We start from the raw sequence: 20,052 nt of genomic DNA, 5'->3' as shown, positions 1-20,052 counted from the left end.
TCTTTATTTAAAATGTGCCTGTCTTTATTTCAGGCAGAGTGTAGCTCATTCAACACCTTTTCTGTTCCCCAAGAAATGTAATTAAAATGCCAAGGAATTATTACAGTACCTTCAAACAAATGAAACATTGTTAATGGCCCTGAATTAATCTGTGAATGGGAAATAAAGTACAAAACAAGGTAAAAAGGGTTATGGGATATATACTCCTTATCCACATTTTGTGATTAAATGGCAAGTGACAAATCAGAAGGAAAGCAGTGAAGGGGTGTACAGGTAAAGGCTGGGGATGGGAGGCAATATTCCCTTTTGCCCCAAGTCTGGTATTACCCTTATGTGGACCTTGTAAAGCACGTAAAATAAACATAATGACTCATCAGGCACTCTAAACACGATGCACTCTTCCAAATTCTCAACTGGATTCTCAGTTATAAAATCAACCCCTAATCGCCTTTTTCTTCAAAAATCTTCCCTCCAAATATTAGCCTTCTCTACGAGTCTACCTGCTGCATCTTCTGTGCGCTATTAATTAACTCTCTTTGGTTGATTTTTCTCATTATAATCCGTATGGTTCTTCCCCTAAAATGGAAAAACTATTTGAATGACTTAAATTCTTAACCTTTAGTAAGCGCTTTTTTCCCTCCTCAAATCTAACCAACCAGAAGAAATAAAAGTGGAAAGAAAAATTGAACAACACAATCAAATAATCAAATTCTTAAGCTTGGATGATAATCAGAAGATTATTAACAATTCAGATGAATATATATGTTTGAAAATAACAACTCAATCTATTAAAGATAGTACTTGCAGATTAAGGACTATGGCTTTATGTATTATTTCAATTATTTCTTACCAAATCTCTGAGGTGTAGGCAATATCATCTCAATTTTGTCCCAGAGAAAACTGGACACCCTCAGTGACATGCCCAAGGTTATTCAGTTAGGAAGAAGCAGACTAGGAAGCAAACCAGTGTCTTCTGATTCTAAACCTAGACTTCTTTCTACCATAATTGCTACTGCTAGATAACAGAACAAGACCCTAAGATCTCAATAATTTGGGCCAAATTTAACAAGATATCATAGAAGGGGGAAAAATTAGGAAATTAATTTGTTACCAAATGAATAATTTTTGGAGTAAAATGGGAGAGTAAGATCCTGTGAGTAGCAGAAGCAAGTATGAAACTTGGGGTTCTAGTTGGCAGTAAGCTCAATGTAAGTCAACAGAGAGATGTAACCTACTGTGTAGTTCTGGTTGCTTCCCAGTAGTTAGGATCACATTTTTTCTATGCCTCCTTTGAAGAAGGACTGAATTAAACTCTGAGGAGAACTACCATATATAGTGACCACAAGCACATCAGCTGGGGAATGTCTAAATGATTTAGAGTGTTAGGAGAAGGGAAAATTCCAAGTACACACAGCAGCTGTTTTCAAATACTGAAAAGATTATCATGTAAAATTAGGCTTGTTCTAAAATACAGAAAAAAACCATAGTTGGCCAGATGGCTGGCAAGGCCTTTTTCAATTTAGAAGGATCTTTCCTCCAGTCCATGTCCTACTCTAGCCCTCTTTCTATGTTCACAGTGGAAAGAATGGTTTAAACTTTCCACATCAACTTCCTCGGCTCCTATTCACTCATGACCCAGTGTAAGCAGAAGGCCCCTCAGCAGTCCAGTGATGTGATTCTCTCACAATCATATATGACCTTACAACTATCAAGATCATGAGGCTCTAGTTTTCAGCTGACCCAATCTAATCCTCCATCAGTCTGTGATATTGTTAAATATTACTTTGTTTAAATGTTTTTTTTCCATCTGTCTCAGGAACATTGCTCTATCTGGATTTCCTTCTCTCTCTGGTTATTCCTTTAGAGGAACCTTCAAGGCTCTCTGCTTCTGGCCATCTCTCAAATACTGGTACTCCCAATATTATTTTTATATATTTGGCTCTCCTCTCATTCTATCAGTATTTTCTCCAGTATTCTCATCCACCCCCAGGCTTTATATTGCTGACTCACAAACCTAGATTTATGTCCTGGAGTCCAGATAAGTATATCCAATCCCACGCTAGATATCTCTACTTAAATGTTACTTGTTCAAAGATTAAACTAAATTTTATATCTTTTTTTAGAACCCTTTTTCTTCCTGAATTCTCTCTGTGAATGGTACCATTATCTACCTAGCCATCGAAGTAATTAAACCTAGCATAGATTTTATTAAAAAGTTACTTTGTTTAAACTTTGCTTAAATTACATTTTCCCCAATGTAACAAATCTTCTATTTAGGAATTGAAATAATTGTGGAAATGAAATAAGGCAGGAAATTTAGGAATTTTTTTTTCCTTGAGAAATCTGTACGCTGTGCAGCCGCTACCACACACACACACACACACACCACCCACACCCCCACTAAAACTAATGACAAACCAGAGAGGATTTTTTTAAGAAAGCTGGAGTTTGGATTTCAACAGCGGAATTTATACATGTGATAAAGTATGAATAATATATATATATATATATTTTAAAGTTTGGTTTTGTTTTTACCATGGAACTTTGTGTTTAAATAAAATGCTATAAGATATAGAGAAAAGCAGAGCTTCTCTGTTTAAAGAGGAAACGTGAGGGGAACGGGCACCTGTCCTTTGCCTCCTCTCCAACTTTCAAGCACCAGGGGACCACTAGGACACCTAGTTCACACCCAAGAACTTGCATGATGCAGAGAGCAGATGAAACTACTTAAGGTGCAGTTCCAGCTAAACAGATTTTAAATGTAGAATACATACAAAATTATATTTTTATTAAAATTTTCACAAAATAAAACATGACTTCAAAGTTTCGAGTAATGCTATAGCACTAATATAGTTGGTAATTTAGACAGATTTATTAAAATCATTAGTTTTAAAATGACATGCTTTATTCTTAATTTAATTATTTATCATTTACTTACAGAAGTCAAATTGAAGTCTTCATGGATACTTCCAAACAAATCAGGAGAAGAAACATCAACAGAAAGACTGAAAATAGAAGAGAACAGTTACAATTAAAGCACTAAAATAAAAAAAAAATGCTAATATATCGTTATATGTAAACTATACACCAATAAAAAGATGCAATGAACCTTATGTAAATTTGACTTTAAAATCTTTTGGTCTGTTCTCTGGGTGGTAGGGGAGTCAAGATGGCGAAGTAGGTAGATCCTGAGCTCAGTACCTCCCATGGACACACCAAAACTTTCAATTACATATAGAGCAATTCTCATTGAAAATGACCTGAAGACCAGCTGAACAGACTTTTCTACAACTCAGGATTTAAAGAAAAAACCACACCTAGTGGGTAGATGGTCAGGACCCACACCCTCAGTATGGTGAATTATAGGTAGGAAGGACATCACAACTACAGCACATGCCTCAACCAGCCCTGGAACCTTGCCCAATCAGCTCCACCACTGACACACCTGGTGGGCAAACTCAGCCATCAGCAAAAGCACCTCTCAAGCAGCTCCAGTATCAACACATCCAGTAGGCAGCTCCTCCACAGTGGCTCCTACTCTAGAAGATCAGCCCCCTCACACCAGATTATCTCAGCAGTAGCAGCCAGTCCTCATAGCCAGTTGGCCTTGGGAGACCCAACACATAGGAGCACCAGCAGCAATTATAGCATAGCTGTAATAAGAAGGTGCATGCAACCCACACCAGTGACATTCCTGGAGCACCTAGCTCTGGTGACCAGAGGGGACTGTGCCACTGGGCCCCACAAGGCACCTTTTACATAAAGCCACTCTTTCAAAACTGATAGATGTAGCAAATAAAGAGAAACAAACACAGAGAGATAAGCAAAATGAGGAGAAAGAAGAATATGTTACAAACAAAAAAAAAATGAACAAAACCACAGAAAAAGAACTGAATGAAAGAGAAATAAGAAACCTATCAAATAAAAAGCTCAAATTAATGGCTATATAAATGCTCAAGAAACCTGGAAGAATAGATGAACTCAGTGAGAACTTCAACAAAGAGAAAATATATATTAAAAAAATCAGAACTAAGAATACAATAACTAAAATGAAAACTAGAGGGAATCAATAGCAGATTTGATGTTCGTCACCACTAAACTAGCAGTATAAGAAATGTTAAAAGGAACTTCAAAATAGAAAAGAAAAGGCCAACTAAAAATAGGAAAATATAGGAAAAGAAATATCTCATTGACAAAGGCAAACATTTAGTAAAAGTAGTAGATTAAGCATTTATAAAGCTAGTATGAAGGTTCAAGACAAAAGTAGTATAATCCTCTATATCTATAGCAAGTAGTTAAGGGATACACACACACATACACACGCAAAGATGTAAAACGATATCAAATACATAAAACATCAGGAGGAGGTAAGTAAAAATGTAGGACTTTTGGAATATATTCAAACTTAAGCAACCATCAGCTTAATACAGACTGTTATTTACACGGTTCATGGTATATGAATTTCATTGTAACCACAAACCAAAAACCTATAATTGATACGCACACACAAAGAGAGAAAGAAATCCAAATATAAACTAAAGAAAGTCATCAATACATAAGGAAAAAGAGCCAGAGAGGAAGAAAGGATGAGAGAAGAACATTAAAAATAACCTGAAAACAATTACTAAAATGACAATAAGCACACACCTATCAATAGTTATCTTAAATGCAAACGACTAAATGCTCCAATCAAAAGACATAGGGTGGCTGAATGGATAAAAAAACAAGTGACACGTATATATGCTGCCTACAACAGATTAACTTCAGATTAAAAAAACACAAAAACACAGACTGAAAATGAAGAGATGGAAAAAGATATTTCATGGAAATAAAAACAAAAAGAAAGTTGAGATAGCAATACTTATATCAGTGGGCATTACATAATGATAAAGAGGTCAATCCAACAAGAAGATATAACACTTGTAAACAAGTATGCATCCAATGCAAGAACACCTAAAGACATACAGTAAATATAGATATTAACATACATAAAATAAGAGACTGACAGTCTAAAATAATAATAGGAAACTTTAACACCCCATTTACATTAGTAGATATATCATTAAGGCATAAATCAACAAGGAAGTGTGGGCCTTAAAATATACAATAGAACATGGTGACTGAAAGAGACCTAACTATGGACGGTGAACACACAATGCAATATATATATACCTCACTGTTAAATTGTATAACTGAAACTTACTGGATTTTGTTAAGCAATGTCACCATAAAAAAAAAAAAGATACATTAGATAAGATGAACTTAATAGATATTAGCAAAACATGCCATACAAAACAGCAGAATACACATTCTTTTCAAGCATACATGAACATTCTCCAAGAGAAATCACGTTAGGCCATGAAACAAATCTTAATAAATATTAAAAGGTTAAAATCATATCAAGCATCTTTTCAGACCACAACAGTCTAAACCTAGATATCAATTACAAGAAAAAAAATGAAAACAACACAAACATGGAGGCTAAACTGCCTGCTACTAAACAACCAATGTTAAAAAAGAAATCAAAGAGACAAAAGTATACCTTGAGATAAATAAAAATGTTAACACTATATCCCAAAATCTTTGGGACACAGTAAAAGCAGTTCTAAGAAGAAAATGTATAGCACTACAGATCTACTTCAAGAAACAAGAAAAATCGCCAAGAAAAAATCAAATCTTACACCTAAAGACACTAGAAAAAGAAGAACAAACAAAGCCAAAAGGAAGTGGAAGGAAGGAAATAATAAAGATCAGAGTGGAAATAAATGAAAAAGAGACTAAAAAAAATAGGAAAGGTCAATGAAACTAAACACTAGTTCTTTGAAAAGATAAATAATATTGATAAACCTCTAGCTTGACTCATCAAGGAAAAAAAGGGCCCAAATAAATAAAATCAGAAATGAAAAAGAAGTTACAACTGGCACCACAGAAAAACAAAGAATGTAAGAGAATACTATACATGCCAATGAATGGGACAACCTAGAAGAAAATGGATAAATTCTTAGAAACGTACAATCTTTCAAGACCAAATCAAGAAGAAACAGAAAATCTGAACAGATCAATTACTAGTAACAAAATTGAATCGATTATTATTATTGAATTGTATACTTGAAACCTTATGTATTTCATTAACCAATAAATTCAATAAAAATAATCAAATCAATAATTTAAATTTAAAAACTATCCACAGACAGCTTCACAGGGGAATTCTACCAAATATTTAAAGAAGAATTAATATCTATCACTCTCAAACTCATTTTATGAGGCCAGCATTACCTTCATACCAAAAGAAGACAAAAATACTATTAAAAAAATAGAGACCAGTATCTCTGATGAGCACAGGTGCAAATATTCTCAATAAAATATTAGCAAATCAAATTCAACAATACATTATAAAGATCATACACCATGATTCCAGGGATGCAAGGATGGCTCAATAACTCCAAATTAATCAATGTAATACATCACATTAACAAAATGAAGGATAAAAATCATATGATTATCTCAATAGATAATGAAAAAGCATTTGACAAAATTCAACATTCACGTATGTTAAAAACTCCTCCCAAAATGAATATTAATGATGAAATTCTCAACAAAGTAGGTATAGAGGAAATATACCTCAACATGGTCAAGGCCATAATATGACAAACCAACTGCTTATTAACACTCAACAGTGAAAAACCTAAAAGCTTTTCCCCTTAGGTGAGGAACAAGACAAGATGTTCACTTATACCACTTATTCAACATAGTATTGGAAGTCCTAGCCAAAGCAATCAGAAAAGGAAAAAAAGAAAAATAGGTATCCAGATTAGAAAGAAGTAAAACTGTATTTGCAAATGACATGCAGAAAACCTTAAGCCTCCACCAAAAAAATTTAGAACAAATAAATTCTATAAAGCTATAGGATACAAAATTAATATACAGAAATCTGCAGCATTTCTATATACAAATAATAAACTATCAGAAAATTAAAAACACAATTCCATTAACAATTGCACCAAAAAGGATAGAATACCTAAGGATAAATTTAACCAACAAGGCAAAAGACCTGTACTGTGTAAACTATAAGATACTGATGATAGAAACTGAAGACAACTCAAATAAATGCAAGGATATACTGTGCTCATAAATTATTAGAATTAATATCATTAAAATGTTCATGCTACCCAAAACCATGCTACCCAATCCACAGATTCAATGCAATCTCTATTAAAATACCAATGGCATTTTTACCAGAAGTAGAACAAATGATTCTAAAACTTATATGAAACCATGAAAATCCCCTAAGAGCCCAAGCAATCTTGAGAAAGAACAAAGTTGGAGGTAACATGCTTCCAGATTTCAAACTATCCTGCAAAACTACAATAATCCAAACAATATGGTACTGGAAGAAAATAAGACAGAATAATGGAAAAGAAAAAAAAACCCATAAATTAACCAATGCTTATAAGATCAATTAATCTATGACAAAAAAAGGCAGAAATAAACAATGGGGAAAGACAGTGTCTTCAATAAATGGTGATAGAAAAACCAGACAGATACATGCAAAAAGTTAAGCTAAATCACATTCTGATACTATAGACACAAATAAACTCAAAATGGATTCAAGACTTACATATTAGATCTGAACCACAAAACTCCTAGAATAAAAAAACAGAAGACTTCTGACACTGCTCTTAGCAGTATTTTTTCTTTTTTTTAAATATATTTCCTGGGGCACAGGCAACAAAAGCAAAATTAAACGAATAAGACTAGCACAAACTAAAAAACTTTTATACAACAAAGAAAACCATTAAATAAAGGCAACCTATTAAATAGGAGAAGATATTTGCAGATCATATAACTGACAAGGATTAATGTTCAAAATATGTAAAGAGCTCATATAACTCAACACCAAAACTCCAAATAATCTAATTAAAAGATAGGCAGAGTCTGAACAGATATTTTTCTAAAAAAGATATACAGACGGCCAAGAGACCCAAGAAAAGCTGCTCAACACTACTAATCATCAGAAAAATGCATATCAAAACTACAATGAGATATCACCTCACATCTGTCAGAATGGCTATCAATAAAAAATCAACAAACAACAAGTGCTGATGAGGATGTGGAGAAAAGGGAATTCTTGTGTACTGTGAGTGGGACTGCAAACTGGTACTGCCACTACGAAAAACAGTATGGAGGTTCTAAATAAATATTAAAAACAGAACTACCATACTACCCAAAATTCCAGTCCTGGGTAGTTATCAAAAAAAAAAAAAAAAAAAAAATCAAAACACTAATTCAAGAAGATATATGTACCCCTATTTCATTGCAGCATTACTTAAGATAGCCAAGTTATGGAAGCAACCTAGGTGTCTACAGATGAATGAATAAAGATGATATGGTATATTTTTTTATGTATTTGTATAAACACACATGCATACACACAACAAAATATTACTCAGCAATAAAAAAAAAAAAAGAAAGCTTGCCATTTGTGACAACATGGATAGACCTAGAAGGTACTATCCTAAGTGAAATAAGTTAGACAGAGAAAGACAAATACTGCATGATTTCACTTACATGTGGAATGGAAAAAACAAATCAAAAGAACAAACAAAGAAACAAAACAGAAAAGGACTCATAGATACAGAGAATAAATTGATGGCTGGTGGCAGGGGTGGCAGGGGAGGTGAGAAAGGTGAAGAGGATTGAGAGAAACAAACTTCTAGTTATAAAATAAATAATGCGGATGTAATGTACCGCATAGAGAATACAACTTTGCATGAAACAGATGATTACTAGATTTATTGTAGTGATCACTTCATAAAGCATATAAATGTTGAATCACTATGTTCTACAACTGAAACTAATATAATATTGTATGTCAACTATAATAAGAAATAACTCTTTTAGTCAAAAATCATATGTTTCTAATATTTAACAATTAATAGCTCAAAGCAGACACTATAAACTATCTATTAACATGGACCATAAGAATTATGCTTTTTGGCCTTCCCAATCCTGACTTATTAAATTTTTAAAAAATCATCAAGAGGGGAAATATCGAATAATTTAATTTCCAGGGTATAGACTCATATAATTGAAATGTTTTGATTATCAAAGTCTCCACATGGCTTTTTCAAGCTAACTTTCATAGTTAACCATTTACAAGTGAGTTGAGTTAGGAAATGAGTTAACAAAAGTGACCAGAAATATAAAATTGTGGAGGAGGAAATACCATAAATCCACTGATTAAAGATATGACAGGAATTCTTCTCTTTAAAGAATTATTTTCTTTTTAGAATTCTTATGGAAGACTTATAGATGAAAATAGCAAATAATATTTTAAAATAGAAGAGCAATAAAAAGATGCCAATCTGAAAAATATTAAAAAATAAGCTAATGATAATTAAAACATGAACTGATAGAAATATATATGAAAGAATGGAACAGAATATAAAGTTCAGAAATATGTTACACTATGTATTAGAATTCAGTAATGTATGAAACAGAAATTGTAATAAAACAAGAAGAAGGACTTATTTAACCAATAATATCAGGAAACTTTTAATACAATTTCCTGGTGAATTAATGTGTTAAACGTATAAAATCAAATGAAATAAAAACTAGAAGAATTAGATATTTCTTAAATTTCAGAGAGGTGATAGTCTTATATACTGAAAGGCAAAACCAATTAGTGAAATAGATAAACATGAAAAAATTCTCAAATTTTCAATTATCGACTTAAGAGGCATTTCAGTATTATCTCTATCAGATGAATCTTAGGTGCACAGAGTTACGTGTCAAATATCATTCAGAAAAACTATATTGAAAAAAATTCTATACAAGGACATTATAAAAGAATTATGGATTTATAAATATCAAGAACCAAAATTTGTCCTCTGCAGCTCAAATAACTAAGCCTGACCCCGACTTAATCCTACTAACATAATTAATTTTTTACAAGACTATTAGTGCAATTCTCTAACACCTGAATTTTAAAAGTTAATGACTAGGAGTTACATATTTTAATTTTCTACTTTATTATTTATGAAACTTACTCATTTGGATAATTAGTAAGCTAATCATCTGTTCAGTTTGTTTGACATGTCTCTAATAATGTTAAGATGAGTTTGGATGATAAAGAAATGATGGAAAAACATAGGTCGAATATAGAAAAATATGTTTAACTATCTTTCTTATTGGAAGTTGTAGTATATAAGAACAAATATATAACATTAGCCTGTATTTTTAATCCTCCTAAATGAAAGAATGGAACAGAATATTAATCTCATTGATGAGATTAATTTCAGTTTTACTTACTGCGTAGTATCTACATCTGCATCAGGCTTGCTGCTTAACTGTTCCAGACAATATATAAAAATCTAAGTAAAAAAATAAGAAGGTTCAGTAACAGGAACTCTTATAGTCTAATCTATTTGGACATTAAAAATAATTTTATGTAAATAAAAAAGAGAAATACAAATCCTATAAGAGGCATGATGTATGTATATATCTCCCATAGGTGATAGACTATAGATCCCACCAATGCATATTGCATAAGTGACAGAAAAGTAAAAGCACCGATATTTTGATCCAAATACTAAGTTCCTGCATGTATTTTATGAAAAACACCTTTTCTTTTCTCTCATTCATTCACACACTCAACTTTATGTGCCCACAAAGCACTAGTCCCAAAGAACTTAACACTCTAGACACAATGTAAACAATTATCATGTCATTTAATGTATGCTCTAACAGAAATATATATAAAGCAGCACAAGAACACAAAACAGGGGAGTGTAATATAAATGAAAAACTGGGGTACTGCTAAAACAAACTGGAATTAATTTTCCCTTGAATCTTATTTTGTTACTTACTATTATATAGTTTTAAAAATGTATATATTTTTTAAATATATATATTTAATATATTATACACATATTATAAATAAGAGGGGATTGACAAATAATTTGCATTATTTCAGGCTCAAGACATCAGTGCTTTTTTTACTTGTTACCTGCATGATACTGATGCTCAGTTGGCAAACTTCTTCCTGTGTTTTAGGTTGTTGAAAGACCTGTAAGAAAGAATTTTGGTGAAAAATTCTGGACAGCTAAGAAAACAAAACTTTTGTATATGAAATTCAATATAAAAAGTTAACATGGAAAACTGCTTCCAGTGTGAGCAACCTTACTCTGAAAAGGGCAATGAATGAGGAGCTGGACTATAGGCAATGTTTCTAACTACAGTAATTTTGCCCCAAGAAGACACTGATATAGAGCTGCTTGACAACACCAAAACCAGCTTTCTTTGTATACAAAAATGCAGGTAGTCTACCTACAACATTTATATTCACATTTTAGCTTTCATCAGCCTCTCTTGGAACCAAGAAATCAGTTGCCTATGTAAATGAAATAAAACAAGCAGGCAGTCAGGGAAAAAAAGCTCTTGTGCTGAAATGACTCAAAAATTTACAATTGTGATTCTCCTAAGGCTTCATTGGAAAAGTCTGAAATAGAGGCTGAATGTAACAGAAAACTTACACTGGCTTCTCCTGGCTTGCAGTCTAGAACTCCTTTAAGTGATTGCAGAGAATGTATAATGCACTGTTCAAACTGACATGGCTAAAGGAAAAAAAAAATGCATATCTTTAAATTCAAAAATAAGCATTGGGTAAGACATTTAACAGAAGTGAATATAGCCAAAAACTCAATTTTCCAAATCTGTAGAATGAAATAGATACAATTAAACTGACAATCTCTTAGTCACTGAGATTGAGATCTGGCATGTTTTGCACTTGATATTTAAAAATGGGTGAATCCTGAGATTCCAAAGTACATCTAATTCAACAAAAACAAAAGTCAGGTATAACTAAAATTTTTCTTCAAAATTCTACTCTTCTGAGAGGCAAATGACATGATAAAAAGCAGATATAGTGAGTTTATATTTTAAACACTGTAGGATAAATTCTGAATGAGCTCGATCTCCTAGATACTCCACAACTGTATTTAAAGAGCCAAAATGTTTGTTAGATACCTGATCTTATCCATCCAATGTACCTTCCTCAAAAGGTATGAAAATCTAAGATGTTAAAATAATAATAATAATAATAATAGCGAGCATTAAATCCAAAATTCAACTGTGGTAAGTTAAATGTTGATATTCATGTGTGGTTACTGAGATTTCTTGTATTTAAATTTGAACTAATTTTACTTTTGTAGAGACTTTTCTTATTTTTGTATTCTCTTTTATAGAGAATATCTGAGGGCCAATGAATAGTTTCAGTTAAGATGGGAGTAAATGACAGTCTAAATATCTACTATCTCTGCATATTGTCAGTGAATCACCAATTTAGCTGACTGTTAGAAGTTATCACAAATCACTCCAGTTCTTCTGAAAGAAGAAAATTCTCAGAATTATTGAAATTTTAAAAAGGCAGAAGATATTTTCAACATGAGAACAGGATGCTTTTAAAGGAGGTATTTCAGAGCACTAAAGTGAAATTCAAATTATAGATAATACCTCCCTGAAAGAATAAGCATAATGAGGCAAAGCTTAACATTCATTTATTTAACTTAATAAGGAATGTTTTCCTACGCCAGTTACAGGGAAAGATAAAACAATCTCATTTTAAACAAATGGGATTGGTACTATGGAAATGTTAACTAAATATAAATTAGAGGAATATAATTTAAGTCACCGTTCAAAGTTTAAGAGTTTTACAGATTTTAGGTTAAAATACTTAAAGCTGAAACCTAGACTTTTATTCTAAACATTGATTCACTTTATCTCTTAAGTGAGGTCCATGCTGAATAGCTAAAAAATGCTCAGCTTTATCAAGTATATCATGTATGATGTTTCTTCAACATCTGACTAGAAGACGAATTGGCTGACACTAGAAGTGTGATTTCCTGTGGATCATTTATCCACAAGGTGTGGTGGGTTTAGTTTTCTGGCTTGTGTGTGTGAGGTCAAACATGAAATTAGTTATTCTATGGTTACAGTTTCTTACTACTATAGTTAAACTTCAAATTGACTACAAACAAGTTTTTACAGTAACCATTTCGAAGCATTTTCAAAGAGGCTTATCTACTCTAATCAAATAATCATAGATGTGGCAGCTATTACATATACACACACTGGGACCTAGCTGTGACAGCTCTCAGGTAAACACACACTGGGACCCAGATGTGGCAGGTATCACATAAGCATGCAATGAGACCTCAGATGTGGCAGCTATCATGTAAGCACATTCTGGGCTGACTGTGTATGCAAGAAACACTAACCTAAAGAAGGACCTAAAGCCAATACCAATTTTATTGCTAAGTGTTGTTGAATTTATGTCAATTTTTAAAAATGTTTAACACAAATCTTTGAAAACAGAGGCTCTATTTTCTCAAATTGAACATATAAATTTTCTCATTTGCACAAGACCAATGTGAAACACGTATCAAAAACCAAGCTCCAAGGTGACTCACTGTCTAATCTGCCCTGGCTTACTTCATATGGGGCAAGTTATTCAGTATATTCTGGTCCAATGTTTTCCAGGCTTGCTGTGATAAGTGAGATACGGTTATATGAAAGAACTTTAAAAACAGTTAAGGTATAACATTCCAGGTATTAGTTTAATAAATAAAACTCCTTTATATGTTTACAAAGCTTTGTAGTTTGGCACTTAATCCACAGCATCCCATTTAATCTTAACCAACAACACTGTGAAAAGGTGTTCTGCTGCTGTAACTAGGGGAAGAGAAGTTAAGTTTGCATGGCTTTAAGATTTGTATGGCTATGATGCAGCAGAACTAAATACTGAACCAGATTATGATTCTAAATCCAGTGCAGTAAATTATCCCCTATACCACTGTTGTCCAACAGAAATATAATGTGAGCCACAAACATAAGCTGTATATAAAATTTTAGATTTTTCAGTAACCACATTAAAAAAACTAAAAGGAAAAAAATAATTTTAATATAATTTACATAATGAAATGTGTCAAAATATTATTTCAACATGTAATCAATATAAAAAGCTGAGGTATTTTACATTCTTTCTTTTTGTACTGAGTCTTTGGAATCTCATGTATTTTATACAAGCCACATCTCACACTGCTACTGGATTGGATGGTGCAGGTCAGCCCCACCTCCAAATATTGAGTATGACAAAATTAGTTATAGGATAGTCTGTATTCAAATACAAATCATTATGAAAAATAGAATAAACCAAATAAATAAAAATATTTTTCTAAAAAAATAAAACCTTTATAGTTACAATGAATTTATTAAAAATAATAAATTCCTTAATTTCAAATATGATTTGGTTTATAAAAATTTGGAAGTATTGCTGTTCTAAACCATGATGTTACATATAAAGTAAGGTATACTTGTATATATTATTATTAACTTTAGAAAGACCTTGAACTTTGGAGAAATAGAAGGAAAATTTTCAACTTGTCAAAAATTCCTCAACTCTAAAAGACAGTCAATAAAAAGGACAGAAATTCGAGGAAATGAAGAAATATTACATGAGATTATTGCTTCTCAACAACCTGACTCAAAATAAATAAGTCACGGGGATACAATAGAGCACAGGGAACACAGTCAATGGCATTGTGAAAATTTTGTGGAAAAAATGGTGATAATAGGAGGAAAAAACCTTGACTCAATCACTATTTTATAAATATTGGCAAATTAAAACCATTTTATCCTAGTTTCCTTATCTACTAAGTAGGCAGAAATTGCTAGTTGCCCCCTCATAATTTGCTCCATGACATAGATGTGAAAACATAATAAATCATAAAGACTACTTTCAAAGGTATTTTGAAAACCTAAAAGTCCCATCAGAAAAGATAACTATTCTAGAATGAAAAATACATGGTTATAATTTCTTGTTTGACCTGTGTACATATCTGGGGAGGTCTGTTGTTTATTATGTTTTGGCTTAGGAGTTAGCAATAGCATTTTTTTCCCACCCTGCTTTTCTGAATTCAAGTTGCTGTGTAACTTAAAAATAATCAATTAAAAAAAAATGTAATGCAAATAAAAATAGTAATGATATAGAATGAAAAAGATCATTTTAAAAGAAATCCTGTTTTTTAATTTTTAAATATGTGTGGTTAGTGTTCAGCAAAAATGACTCTGAGAAGAAAAACTTAAGTTTATTTTTTGTCTACAGCCATGCCCTGAAAAAGTCTGATCCTGTCTGATCTTGGTAGCTAAACAGGATCAGATCTGGTTAGTATTTCGATGGGAGACCACCTAGGAAGACCAGGTGCTGTAGGCGTAAACGATAAAAACAAAAAAATTAAAAAATAAGGGATTGTAAACTGACAATGGCCTTGCAATCTGTGAAGTCAACCAAAGGTTGCCTTGCCTAAAAAAAAAAAAAAAAGTTTATTTTTCTTATTCCAGAAGCTATTTAGAGTTACAATACAGAGAACATATGCTCCTTACTAATATATCATTTAGTTTGAATATACACTAATGATTAATCATTTAAAAGAATTTAAACTTACTAGAGAAGTCAGTCCTTCGTTATCAACAATCCAGTCTTCCTTTTCAGCTAATCTCTTTATTTCTACAGGAAAAACAAACACACAAGGACGTTTTATTGTAGTTATCGCAATGAACTTTAGAGAGATAAAAATCTATAAAAGTTATAGTTTTTGTTTTTTATAGGTTTGTAAAATTGGTGGAAAAGTAGGATAGAATGTAATTCTGGTAGGCTTGAGGATTAAAATGTATACTGTTCACCAGATTTTTCTAATAAAAAATTAATGTAAATAAAATTTTTTACTGCATAGTCCAATTTGGAGAATGCTAGGCTAGGTTTAATAATAACTTTTATTATTACTTATTCAGCATTCTTTATAATATTAAACATGTACAAAATAAACTATATAACATTTCTAATGAACAATTTCGATTCTATAAAATAGAATTAAAAATCTTATACATTCCTGGCAATGGCAGTCTGATTCTTACTTGGCTAAAGGAATGTCACCTGTCTAAACTTTTAGCATTGCAGTCTATCTCAGATCCCTAAGGGGAGTAGGTGAAGAAATAAGAGGATACTGCTCAGTTTCTCACCTGGATTCCATTCCCTTTCCATTTTGAATATATTAGTCACTACTTCTATATAGATGTGAATTTCCTACTTCAATGTCCTGGTGACAGACGGTAATGGCTTATGTCAATTATAACAATGTCTTTGATTGTTTTTGAAAATATTTAATACCCAAAGGAGTACTTTATAAAGATAACCTTTTTTTTTTTTATAATTATATGTAAAAATCCCCCAAATTCTAAAAGTATAAAGAAAATGAGTATCACCTTCAATTTTTACTACTTAGAGAACCATTTTAAAGTCTTTCTGCTGCTTTTACATTGATATTTCTAATTGAACTTTAAATATACACATATATATATTTTTTCAAAATTGAGATAATATTTTATATCTTTTATATTCTAACTTTTCCGCATACAATTTGCCATAAGGACATTCTTATAGCCTTAAATATTTTTTTAAGTACATCCATCTTTTAGTTTCTGCATGGTCTGACATCTCAAATTTTGAAAAAATTTCTTTTGAAGAATTGCATTGGGCAGATATAGGTAATCTAAAATATTCAATTTCCTTAAGAGTAATTTTTGTTTTCAAGGATTTGGAAGCTGGGAAGAGGTGGCATATTTAGATAATCATTGTCTAGTAAATGTCATCAATTTTTCTTAACATACCCTCCGCTGTGTGTTGCAATGTGACCACCACACAATGTACTCGGAGATCCAAAATGAGATCCTGGATAGTCTGTAACATGTCACTAGGTATTTCTAGGGCAGTCAATGATTCATAAGTAAGCCTGTAAAATAAGCACAACAAAACAAAAGCGAGCAGAGATCCCAAAGCAATCCCTGTCATCATTTTAGCTATTCTATAATGATTCATTATGGAGCTTATAAGCTTTAATATTATGTTGAAAATAAGGCAAAAGACAGACTATAACAGGGAATATAACAGTAACACTGAATTAAACAATAAAAGATGCATGTCCAATATGACATTCTCATTAAACATAAGCACCAGGAGAGTTTAAGAGCTTGCTAGATAATATATGGGAAACAGTGGAGGCAAAAGGACAAAGTAAAATTCTTTGTAGAATGTATTAAAAATTATATCCCATACTATTTTTTATAAGACAAAAAAATGTTTACTCTGTTGAGGAGAATGTGTCCGTATTTACCTTATGGTCTGGATGACATGAGTGAGCCACTGTCCAGAAAGCTCAGACTTCACCTCCCAGCCTCCGTACTGCCTCACCCCGCCCTCAGGGATGCTGAGTGGGAGCAGTGCTCCACGGATCAGCTTCACAAGACAGTGCATTACTTCCTGAATCATTTTCTAGACAATAATAAACAAGCAAAGTGCATTAAAAGTCACTAACTTTATTAATCAAATAAAGGATTCTGCCTGAACAATGATGAATATTTTGAACATAAAGTCTTCTACTATGGCTGAGAAAATTGTACCCTGTGAAAAAAATCTACATACCTATCCTTAACTTACCTTAAAATCATTTTGTCTTTGTCTTACATTCTTTGATCTTTCAATCTGGCTTGACTTCTCAGCAGTCTTAAAAATTAAAAAAAAATTATCTTTAGAAATAATTATGAAAATAAGATATGCTTTAGAGGCTGTATATAAAGCATGAAATATGGTTATAACTTCATTAAAAAGAATGCATAGGATTAATCAGAAAATCTTTCTTACTCCAACAAGAGTTCATCTTCCTAAAATAATTAAGTACAATGCCCACAAATAAACCTAATTCCCATAAATGAACCTAAGTATTAAGCTGAAACTACATTTTTATTTTTGTAGCAGAATATGACATATTGTTTTAATCAACAATTTTATATGATTAAACCTAAAAGTATCATACCCATGATAACATTCTCAACATCATTTCTCACTAATATAGTATGGAAATAAAAGAGTAAACTCTGAATTAATGTTCAGTAATCTTAGGACATCTATTCCATTCCCCTGACAAATATTTATACATATAAGCATTATATCTGTTATTTTATTGTAAAAAAAATATAAATCATTGTTCTTCCTGCATTCATGTATTATTAGTTAGAGACATGTCAAGAGAATGTTCACGTTAATAACAAATGCATTATAAATAATTATGATATTGAGTTCAAGCTCATTTAAAAATATAAGTATGTCATATGTATAAGCTGGAAAAAGTATATAGAGTTAGTTTAAATGATGAACATTACTGATGTGAGTGCATAAAAGAAGTGTTATGACTGCTGAATATTTTCAACAAAAATGTAAGACATACTGGTAAAAAGTGGTCAACATACACACAGATAAACAACTCATCAAGGCTCTAATTTACACTTATTTTAAAATTATTTTAAAATTATTAAGCTGTGCAGCTTTTAATATTTTTTCTTTATAGAAATGTACTTTTGCTTTGAAAGAAAGTTTAGTTCTTGAAAAAACTAAACCCGAAATTCACCTCAATAATAGTTCAATAAACAAATTCCTAAGTTCAGTAGCAAATAACACTCAGAATTCTTCATGAGTATTTAACTCAGAAACTGATGTTTTTGTCACTTTATTTTCAAGACAAATGAGAAGTAACTGAAGTGCTTAAAGTTACAGTGAAAAGTGACTAGAGGGGCTAGTGTTAGGAACATAACTAGCTAGAAGAATGCTGCACTAATCCAGGTAAATGATGACAGAGTCTTAGGCTAAATATAGTGGATAATGGATCCCTGTAGATGGCTTAGATACAGGCTTCTGAGGCAGATGTGACTAAATCTAGTGATTCCACTGTGTGTCTCAGAAATGAGAGATGTAATGAATGACTTCCATCTGAGTCATGACCACTCAGGTAAGTCCAAAAGGCCCCGAATATCTGTTAGCCTATTTTCTGTTACTGTCAAGTGTGATGCTCTGATTCAAAATAATACTTGGTGATACAGTGGCACAGGTGTAGAAAAGCAGATGCATGGCCCCTACTTACTGAGGTGATAAATAGCCATTCTCTAAATGTTGTGGTTTATCAGGTCTTAGGGACTTTTTTCTTTATACTCTCTCACTAATTTATTCTCATAGCTTCAAATATCATTTCTATCTAATGCCTTCCAATTTGGGTTCTCTATCCAATTCCAATGTGTCTGTAGTGGGGTGGGGATAGCTTCCCCACATGGATAAACAATTCTCTGGACATTAGGAGTGTGTCCTATAATTCAACTCAATTCTGACACTACCTGGAGTCAGATTCCAGTTAATGGTTCAGTCCTACAAGACTAAACCACACCCCTACCCTCACACACTTCAGTTGCCAATCTGAAGTTGTCACCTGTGCTTCTTACTGACTGACTAAAGATTGGAGGTTCCTATGAACTCCTCCTTGGGTTCAATTAATTTGCTAGAATGGCTCAAAGAACTCAGAGAAACATGATACTTACAAGATCACTGGTTTATTATAAAAGGATATCACTCAGGAACAGTCAAAGGAAGCAATGCATAGGGCAGAGCATGGAGAAAGGATGTGGAGCTTCCAAGCCCTCTCTGAGCACACCGCTGTCCCAGAATCTCCAAATGTTCACCAACCTACAAGCTCTATGAACTGTTCCTCTTGGATTTTTATGGAGGCTTTATCATAAAGGGAAGACTAATTAAGTCATTGGTGACTAAACTCCCCAGTTCCCTAGGAGGTTTGGGGGTTGGACTGTAAGTTCCAATCCTCTAATTGTACAGTTGGTTCTCCTGGCAACCAGCCCTGAATCCTAAAGTGGAGACCTAAGTCACCTCGTTAACATAACAAAAGACACCTTTATCATTTCTAGCTTAGGAAATTCCAAAGGTTTTAGGAGTGCATTGCCAGAAATGGGGAGGAAGACCAAATATATATTTATTATAATTACAATATCACACTTCCAAATTTATATATCCAGTCCAAATCTTTCCTCAGAGGCCAAGATTTGAATTTCAGATTGCCTACTTGATGTTTCTTCTTGACCATCTCACAGGACTCTCAAATC

At 32.4% G+C, this 20,052-nt stretch overlaps 1 protein-coding gene across 4 annotated transcripts in view; it reads right to left on the bottom strand.

Moving 5' to 3' along the window:
• Positions 1-20,052, bottom strand: part of EXOC2 (exocyst complex component 2) — a 205,444-nt gene that overhangs the window by 64,488 nt on the left and 120,904 nt on the right. For all 4 annotated transcript variants that reach the window (XM_039869477.1, XM_039869476.1, XM_039869478.1 and 1 more), the window contains exons 14-21: positions 17,552-17,617; positions 17,229-17,386; positions 16,726-16,847; positions 15,504-15,565; positions 11,535-11,615; positions 11,009-11,068; positions 10,312-10,373; positions 2,939-3,005 (exon numbers count right to left, since the gene is read on the bottom strand). In XM_039869477.1, the coding sequence (XP_039725411.1) occupies positions 2,939-3,005; positions 10,312-10,373; positions 11,009-11,068; positions 11,535-11,615; positions 15,504-15,565; positions 16,726-16,847; positions 17,229-17,386; positions 17,552-17,617 (678 nt within the window). The remainder of the gene's footprint in view (positions 1-2,938; positions 3,006-10,311; positions 10,374-11,008; positions 11,069-11,534; positions 11,616-15,503; positions 15,566-16,725; positions 16,848-17,228; positions 17,387-17,551; positions 17,618-20,052) is intronic.

Source organism: Pteropus medius, unplaced genomic scaffold, assembly GCF_902729225.1.
Source record: "Pteropus medius unplaced genomic scaffold, Ma_sr-lr_union100, whole genome shotgun sequence".
Taxonomy (NCBI): domain Eukaryota; kingdom Metazoa; phylum Chordata; class Mammalia; order Chiroptera; family Pteropodidae; genus Pteropus; species Pteropus medius.
Note: the sequence above shows the minus strand (reverse complement) of the source record. Positions and strands in the feature narration are given on the sequence as shown.